This window comes from Hyperoodon ampullatus, assembly GCF_949752795.1.
Source record: "Hyperoodon ampullatus genome assembly, chromosome: 13".
Classification (NCBI taxonomy): Eukaryota; Metazoa; Chordata; class Mammalia; order Artiodactyla; family Ziphiidae; genus Hyperoodon; species Hyperoodon ampullatus.
In genome coordinates this window covers 6,973,978-6,983,583 of record NC_136926.1, presented here as the reverse complement: position 1 = coordinate 6,983,583, position 9,606 = coordinate 6,973,978, and the positions used below count along the sequence as shown (strand labels likewise).

At 41.5% G+C, this 9,606-nt stretch overlaps 1 protein-coding gene across 2 annotated transcripts; it reads left to right on the top strand.

Annotated features, from left to right (window-relative positions):
* Positions 1-417: 417 nt before the first annotated feature.
* Positions 418-8,306, top strand: TMED2 (transmembrane p24 trafficking protein 2; the record flags this gene model as incomplete). 2 transcript variants are annotated; one of them, XM_079718060.1, is made up of 5 exons in its annotated part: positions 418-597; positions 2,046-2,238; positions 2,644-2,664; positions 5,030-5,137; positions 8,182-8,306. In XM_079718060.1, the coding sequence occupies 5 exons, from the start codon at positions 418-420 to the stop codon at positions 8,304-8,306; spliced, it is 627 nt and encodes a 208-aa protein (XP_079574186.1). The 2 variants fall into 2 exon arrangements, with proteins under 2 accessions (XP_079574186.1, XP_079574185.1); XM_079718059.1 differs by lacking the exon at positions 2,644-2,664.
* Between the last annotated feature and the right edge of the window lie 1,300 nt (positions 8,307-9,606).

The following is a 9,606-nucleotide window of genomic DNA, read 5'->3' as shown; positions in this document are numbered from 1 at the left end:
CCTCCTTCCACTCCTATTGCTGCCTCCAAATCTTTCGCCGTCTTTATGGATAATCCTAAGAAGGGCGTGCATGGGGCGAAAGAGGTTTCTTGATACTACCGCTTTCTAGTGTGCTCCACGGAAACTTAGGCTGTACGCGAACGGGGATAGGGATACAGACGATGGTTTCTGGTCCTCCGGAGCCACCGTCCAGGCTCGGGCCGCGCAAAGCCGCCTTGTCCCTCGGCGGCCGCCGTGCGTCCGTTACGTGGCAGCTACTGGCGCCCACCAATCCACGGCGCCCGCATCAGCCCCCTCGGGTGGCGCAGCCGGAAGGGGCGGAGCTGAGGTGGCGGCGGCTGAGACGACAGCGGTGGCAGCGGCGACGGCGGCTCTGGAGGCCGCAGTCCCGGTCCTGGCTTCGGCCCCAGCCGCACCATGGTGACGCTCGCTGAGCTGCTGGTGCTCCTGGCCGCCCTCCTGGCCACGGCCTCGGGCTACTTCGTCAGCATCGACGCGCATGCCGAGGAGTGCTTCTTCGAGCGGGTCACCTCGGGCACCAAAATGGGCCTCATCTTCGAGGTGGCTGAGGGCGGCTTCCTGGACATCGACGTGGAGGTGCGGGCGCGTTGCCCGCGGCCGAGGCGGGGTCGCGCGGCCGCTCGGGGGTTGTCGGCACCCGGGGCCCGCGGGGGGAGCGGGACACGGAGGCCGCTGTCCGAGTACTGGGAGGGGCCCGAGCCGCCACCCGGCGACCCCGTAACGGCCCCTTTGCCCGCGCCCGCCCGGATTCCGGGCTCCGCTCGGGATACGGAGCCGTTGTGTGGTTGCTTTGGATTCTCAGCTTGAACGGCGTGTTCCCCTTGGAACCTCTCGCCGAGCTTTGTCGACCAGGCGCCGCGTGTCAGCTCCGGGCCCGGGAGGCGCTTCACAGTCGCGTTTAGCTGGTGGCAGGTCTCGATCCGGTCATCAGCTACTTCCCTTCATAGCGCAAATTAAAGTTGGGACGTGGCATGGAAACTTCTGAAAAGGTATATCGGAAGCTAGGGAGGAGTGCTAGGCAGACGTTCGCGTTGTGTTTGCCTTTATTTTTTCACCCGAGTTAACTCGTTGTTACACAAACCTCCGCATACCTCGTTTAGCCATCTCATGACTAGGCGAGTGGAGTTGGGTCATGCAGTTTAGAAGTGACTGCAGCGTAGTATCTGGAGAAAACGGAAAATTATTTTAAGAAACTAGCAGTCCCTAAAATTTCTCCTGTGTCTTTTTTTAAGTCCAGGGAATGACTCGCCTCTGACTTTTTTTTAGGAAACCAGATGTAATTACTATTTAAATTCACCTGTTAGCGTGATTAATTGGGTCTAAGGATTTTCCATCTGACAGTGACCATCAGCTGAGCGGGACATAAATCGCACAAAACAAGTGCAGTCCAGAAATAAGGAGATGACGGAAGGAATGACTGTTAAAATTAGCTAAGATCTTAAGACATCAGCTATTTCAGTCTGCAAGTTTTACAGGTGGCACGGGCTTCATAAGAGGATCCGACGTGTGCAAGGCCTAACAGTGGGGTAACACACTGGGGTGAGAACATGGGGCTCCCAATTTCCAACCTAGTCCTTTCCCTTAGGCCTTCAGGCATCTCAGATAAAGCAGATTCCTTTACCGTCAGATCAATCAGGAAAACCTAGACGTGTAGCTTGCTCAAAATTCTTAGTTTTAAAGAGATTTCTTCTTTTCTAGTTTTGATATTAACAGCTACATATTTGCCTGTTTGTTGTTGGTATTGGGCCGCTTGAAGACAAGTGTAAGGTGTGTTTCTGAGGGATTTACGTTTAAGTTGGACAAATAAGACAAATGTTGTCCCGTAGACAAATGTAGAGTTGAAAGGTGTTCAGAGAGCCTTGTTCCTTAAATGGGAGAACTGCGGCCCAAAGAGGTTACTGTCAGTAACTGAAGTGGAGGCGACGGCAGGTGACATCTTCTTAGAGAATGTTCTATTGCCAGTAGACATCACTTACGATTTTAAATCTTTTGAGCTATCTCACGCATTTCTCTCCTGCTTCCAGATTACAGGGCCTGATAATAAAGGAATTTATAAAGGAGACCGGGAGTCCAGTGGGAAATACACGTTTGCTGCTCACATGGATGGAACATACAAGTTTTGTTTTAGCAATAGGATGTCCACCATGACTCCAAAGATAGTGATGTTCACCATTGATATTGGGGAGGCCCCCAAAGGACAAGACATGGAAACAGAAGGTGAGATGAACATTCAGAAGATTGATATCCCATTCTAAGAGTTAATAGTAATTCTGTACATTTTATCCACCTGAGTGGAGTGTTTGATTTTTTAGGTTCACTGACTGTATTTACGACCAAAAACCTTTTGTGAAATACACTTTTTATTTATCGAAATCTCCTAATTAACAAAAAGAAGTTATTGGAGGTTCATGTTTATATTTTACTTCTTTACAATTGCCATTTCAGGCAGCTTTTCTTAGTCACTTGTGCTCTTGTAAGCATGTAGGTTACATGTGTCTTAGGTTGTTTGTTCTCTTAATTTGCTTATTCTGGTATATACATTTTTAGTTGCTCATTTGTATACATGACTAGTTTAGCTCAACTTTTTGTATGTGTGTGTTTATATCTTACACTCTTCTTCAGGTGGTGGAGATACCTGGGATGGTATGTGGATTGATTTTTGACAGCATCCTGTCTTTCTGCCTATTTTTGTTGGCTACTATCTAATTTCTGCTTTCCTTCTTTCTAACCTCAGTTTGTTAGCATGAGAGTGTTTTTTCTCTTAGTTAAAAATAAAAACCTACAGCTAATTTAGAGTTTTAGAGTGGTTGTTTTTTGGTGGTTTCTATTTGGTTACAGGAGATACAGGTTAGGTCATTTGAAACTTGGTTAGATGTGAAATGCAGTTCTAGGAGCCATGTCTAGATGAGGTGACAAAAGCTTTGTCAGACATATGTTGCAGTTGGATTAATTTTTATTCCTCAACTGACCAGCAGTGAACCCTAAATTGATTCTTCTGGATAAATTGCTTACCAGGAACCAGCACGTAAGGACTTAAAAAAATTTTTTTTTGGCACAGTACGTTTCCGGATTTTTGGAAACTAGTAGTAGTAGTAGTAGTAGTTTTAATAGTACTTCATAGTATTAATATGATATCATTTGCCCTGGATAGTGAGCACTTAGTAGAGTATTTACATTAAAGAACGTGAACTGTTTTTAGGTGTTGAAATCTATAGAATTTAGAGAATCATACTACTAAGAAATTTCTGTGCTTGCTTTCCAGGGTCATTTGCAGTTCAGGACTTGGCTAATTCTCAAGGAGAATTAGGAGTTTTGAAGGGCTTTGACTTTGTTCATTTTCTGGAAATTAGTCCTTTTTAAATAGTCAGAAAATGTTGGCTGATGGATGTGAATACTCTTCTTAAATCTTTTAACACGATATTTAAAATTCTCGCTTTTGCTTGTTAATATCAGTGAATGGCAGCTGTAAAACCAAGCTTTCCTCTAAAGCAGTGGTTCTCAGGTTGGGATGATTTTTGCCCCCCAGGGGACATTCGGCAGTGTCTGGAAACATTTTTGATTCTCGTGGCTGGGTTGGTGCTTGTACAATGCATTGGACAGCTTCCCACCACCAAGGATTATGTGGTCCAGAATGTCCCCAGTGCTTCTCCTGAGAAACCCTGCTCTAGAGGTTCCACCTAGGGCATGGGCTCCTCACATGAAGCTAGTGAGGGATCATTTGTGATTCCAGCCCAACTACCTTAAAATGGTAGAGGCTCTTGGTTTCTCTTAAGAAATGTAGGATTATCTGTGGCAATTTGGAATTCAAGATGAGGCCCAATGTTGGGCAGTCCTGAAGAAACCCCTCCGATGCAGTCTTCCCTTGTGGTATATTTTTTTCATACCTGTTTGTCCATTGTCATAATACAGCATTACCTAGAAGCATACACTTATTTTTCAGAACTGTTAGTTTACCTTGCTAAAGAGAATACCTGCTTTTAAACCTTGTGCGGCTGAGAGCTTGTTTCTTCACTTGCAGTGCCTGCTGTTTCCCACTATAGTGAAATTATTGCTTTGACTGTAGTAGAAGAATGTTGAGTTGGTGTGGATTTTCCTCAGAACGTCTTCATGTTTTTCTCTGCTCAGCTTCATAAAGATTGATACTACTCCTAAATTAACATTAGAGTTATATGATTTTTTAAGAGTAGATTTTGATTTAGTTTAAATATTGTTATTTATAGGATTATTCTTAGGGGTCTGTTTATTTTATGTTTTGTGGCACCCCCTCCCCACCCCCCCGCCAGTGTTTTTTTTCCTCCACTATGGTTAGCAGTGAGTTTAGTGAACTTCACTTAGGAATTCCTTGGAAGACATTTCTTAGGGTTGTAGTCCTTTAGTTAGTAAACGTTGTATAGTATGTTTCCTACTCTGAAAAAGGTTTCTCTACTGGGAATGAACTTTAAAAAAGGCGTTGAGAATTCAATTGTCATCAGTGGTCCAAAATGATGTCTGAGCCATTTCTTAAAAATAGCTTCTTTTGGGGCTTCCCTGGTGGCACAGTGGTTAAGAATCCGCCTGCCAATGCAGGAGACACGGGTTTGAGCCCTGATCCGGGAAGATCCCACATGCCGCGGAGCAGCTAAGCCTGTACGCCACAGCTACTGAGCCTGTGCTGTAGAGCCCGTGAGCCACAACTACTGAGTCTGTGTGCCACGACTGCTGAGGCCCACGCACCTAGAGCCCGTGCTCTACAACAGGAGAGGCCACCACAATGAGAAGCCCGTGCACCACAACGAAGAGTAGCCCCCGCTCGCCGCAACTAGAGAAAGCCCACGTGCAGCAACGAAGACCCAATGCAGCCAAAAATAAAATAAAATAAATAAATTTTAAAAAATTAAAAAAAATAGCTTCTTTTGTATGCCATCTCTGGAGGAATTTTTGGGTTTTTTTTTTTTTTTACTGCTTTATAAGTATTTTTCAGAAAGAGATTGCCAAGTATGTGCTAATCTGTTTTCAAATCCTTTTGTAGCTCACCAGAACAAGCTAGAAGAAATGATTAATGAGCTCGCAGTGGCAATGACAGCTGTAAAGCATGAACAGGAATACATGGAAGTTCGGGAGAGAATACACAGAGCAAGTAAGTTAATGCTGTGTCTGGGGGCTGTGTCTGGGGGCCATGACTTGGTGATGGTGTATTACCCAAGGGCTTGCTTGTGTTTTCTTCATTTGGAAATTTTGCAAACATAAACATACTAAAATACTGACTTAAAAAAACATCTATGCAAAGATATTTTTTGAGTATACGTGTTTCTTTGTAGAGCTTTGTACTAGTTTATTATTGGAACATTCATTCTGAACCAAACCTTAAGAGTTAAAAAAAATGTATGGTCAGTTAGGGAGTAAGCTAATGGTTTTCGTAAAGCAGAAGGGAAAAACACTGTAAAATGGATATTGCATTGTTTTTTTTTTTAACTTTTAATTTTATATTGGAGTATAGCCGATTAACAAAGTTGTGATAGTGTCAGGTGCACAGCAAAGCGACTCAGCCATACATATACATGTATGCTTTCTCCCCCAGACTCCCCTCCCATCCAGGCTGCCACATAACATTGAACAGAGTTCCCTGTGGTATTGCATTGGTTTTAAATCACAATCTGAAACTTTTGTGCCAGTGTGGTAAATGTTATATGCTGAGGCTTAGCTGTTTTTCTAACACCTAATGTTTAGTCTAGTTAAAATAGAAAGCATTAAAACATGAATAGAGGTGCTCACCAGGTGAAGATCAGTTTGGGCTCCCAAGTTTGTAAACTGGGAACTGAGAATGTATTAGTCTTCAGAAACATTGATAATTGGAATCCCGTCTTAGGTTGCAAAAGCCTGTTTTAGCCCAGGATGTAGCATTAATTATGTTGCTTTTGCATTTAAAATTAAGAGGAGGTACCATATTGACCCACAGACCAGATGACCATACTTTAGATCCAGGTCCACACGCATTCAGTATCTTCATCCTCCAGGTTGTCCTTGGGGATAGACCTCACTGGAAGCAAGCTTGTCTGTAAATGCAAAGTGGCTTATGTCTGGAATCTTTGTTTTGAAGTTGGGGTAGGGAGTGGAGAGAAGAGCGACTCAGATAGATAAGAACAGGTTGAATTTTTCAAGATGTGATTTCTGTTCTTCCCACCCTCTGACATCTATTCTTGCTGCTGATGGAAAGGCCCCTTTAAGACCTAGAGCACAGACTTCACCTCTCCTTGGGAGAGTAATGAGTAAATGTAACAGACTGGAGAAGTGCCTCTGTTCTCCCTTTTTTGGGATGGAATGGGGCCTGAGATGGACCAGGGCTTTTATGCACACTCTCTTGCCTCTTCCACCATGATTCCTTCTCCTTGCCTGCACTCTTGATCTCCTCACCCTCTGGAATCCCTGCCTTCTCTCCCTCACCTCTTGGTTATTTTGCTCCCAGGTGGGGGCCAGCCCATTCTGGGATGAGAAGGGCAGAACAAAGCGTGAGGACTCAGAGTTTTCAGGGCTTTGTAGTTTAACTAGTTCAGGCCAGGTGGCTTTAAGGAGATAGGTTCTTGGGAACACAGCAGCCAGAGGAAGCACCAATCTTCCAGTCTATGGGGACATCCAACCTTATTCTCTCATCGTTAATTTGAATGGAGATACTTTTGTATTTGTTTCACAAACAAAATAGAATTTTAGACATTCAGTTTAGTTTCCCAAATCAGATAGTTCCCACAATGCTGTTTGTTATTTGTACATCTTCCTATAACACTGGCTTCTCAGAGGTGGCTATAATGAGACTTTTTTTACACTACAGTATTGTAATAGCGCTGTGTTGCTTTTAGATCAGGCTAATGTGTGAATGGCATGAGAACAGCGTCTTACGTACACACATTTTCCTAGATGGTTACTTTCCTATGTTAGTATGCTTCAGTGTGTTCTATTTAAGCTTAAAGATGCATTTTTCTATAAGTGAAGGGAGAGATAAATATTTCTTTTTATGTGGTTGCTTAATATTTTGAAGTATTTACTCAGCCATTCCCCTTATAGACAAAAATTTTAAGATGCTAGTCATTCAGTTATGCTAGAAATTGGTTACTAAGTTTGCAGCAGAAATAAACTTCATGCCATGGAATTAGCACTAAAATGTAAGTGTTGGTGGTTTTTAGAGTTCTAGTTAATGTTCTTGGGCATGTGTCTGTTTTTACTCTGGGGAAAAAGCCCACTTTTTTGAATAACTACAAGTTATCTTTCTGGAAACATTTAATTGCTTTTCACTTCTTTTTGAGTGATTATCAGTCCAGTATTTATTGCAATTCTAGTTTATCTTTTTATAAATGGTATACATACATCTGAAAATACAACAATCAGTTATTCATCTATATTACTGTATTGCTCATTATTATTGTTTTTAGTATTGGTCATTTGCAGAAAAATCAGAAACTACCCAGTGCTTTTAAAAAGTTAAGGAATTTGATCAGGAAATTGAAAGAATGTGATATAAATTGAGTGGAATAAGTTAATATAGTCACGGCTGTTCCTTTGATGATCAAATTCTTAGCTTAAAAATGGGGTAAATCATGAGACTAGTTCAAGTTTGTCTAGTAGTAGCTGCCAGTATTGGTCCATGAAACTGAGAAACCTCACCATCTAGAACAGATGCTAAGTACTGTACATAGTGCTCAGTAAATATTTATTGGATAAATGTTTAAAGAGAAAGACTCTTAGACTGACACATTTTGACTTGGGAGGTAGTGCTTTTTGGTTAACTCTGTGATCTTGAAATAATCTGTTGATTTTTTTTTTTTAAGTCAATTTTCTGATTCAGCAGAAAGGATTGTAACGCAGGGACTTTCTAATGTGTTGGACTGGGTTTTAACCCTAGGCTGTGACCTTGCGAAGGTCACTTTTCCTCTCTTTTTCTCATGCATAATCAGATTGGGCTTGACTGAACTCCATGAATCTTTAAGGTCTCATCTAAATCTAAAGTTCTCTGCTTCTAAGTACGTTAAGTTGCTTGGGGACAAAAGACAGAGGTATTTAGAGTACTGTGCATGTTGTGTGAAGTATGACTCTCACATGGAATTAAGAATAGGGGATAATTTATGATGCCTATGCTGTTTCTTTTTTTTCTTTCTTTCTTTTTGTTAAATTTTGTTTGTTTGTCCTCAACAGTTAATGACAACACAAACAGCAGAGTGGTCCTTTGGTCCTTCTTTGAAGCTCTTGTTCTAGTTGCCATGACATTGGGACAGATCTACTACCTGAAGAGATTTTTTGAAGTCCGGAGGGTTGTTTAAAAAGCCTTTTCCTGATGATCTGAAGCTCATAATTCACTGTTTACCAAACATCTTGGTCATAATAATGTCATTAGTTTCTACGTTTTTATTTTCTAAACTGTACATTCACAGCTTCTGTTTCTTTGTGATTAATAGATATTGGGGGAAAACACTTTTTTAGGAAAGTTATAGTGAAAATTTGACATGTGATTGGCATGATTTCATATTTCAGTTCTTTCTCCATATACAGGTCCTTCCAGAACTCACACACTGTAAGTGGAACATAGGTGTATAGTCCTTATTATATCTTCTTTCCTTTTGTTTTCATAGTAAAATGCAGTTTGTTCAGGATAGTACTTTACTAAAAATGACTGCATTCTTGGGATCCCTTATCCTGCAGTTCACGTCATTAAAGGTTCATTTTGTTGTTGAGTCCTTATCAGAAACAACAATCTGAATCTTGACATTTTCTATCCAGCCTAATGGCAGAGCTCTGTGACTAGAGGATGCTACCAGGTTGGTACTTTTATACTTTGTCTGTCTTGTTTTTGCTTTAAAGATAAGACTTAAACCAACAACCTTTTTCCCCTTTAAAGTTTTACTTTGAACCTTAGAACTCAATCACCTGCACTTAAAATTGTTGACACAAGCAGCTAATAACCATTTTTTGGTTTCTGCCTAACCTTGTAAGAAGTCTCTATTAAAGCCAATTCTCTGGGTGTTGCAGTGAATGGTGGTTCTTTTTCTTTCTATGCTGGCACATCCACTTTCTCTGCTCTCGGCACGGAGGAGGTATGCATTCACATAATTGGAGAAATCTGGATTTCTGAAGCCAAAGGGTTAAAAGCCTCTTGGATTTCTTTGCAGTGATATACAGCCACTATTTTATTTTTGATCAGTGGCATTTTGGCCACTGTTTAATTAGTGTACTGAGCATTACTGTCAGTACTAGGGTATTTGTTTTTGTTTTTCTTGGGTCTTTCTTTTTTGGGCACATGTGAATTTTGTATAAAACGAAATGACTTTCTCTTGGCCTCTGATGATGGGTTTAAAATTAAAGGAGCATCTAGTTTTGGTGTGGGGATGGTCCAGGATTATGTTGTGACTGATGTATATTGATTACTTGTACATTTCTTTTGGATCTTTGCAAGGGGAAAACTACAAGTAACGAGTTTTATATAATTAATTTAAATTTGTTACAGGTTTTCATGTTCAGGATAAACAATTTTTCAACCTTGGGTGAAAATACTTGCAACAGTTTAAGGTGACTGTGTTTTACCTTAGGACAACTGTTGCATGCCAATTTGTGTGCGTGTGTGTG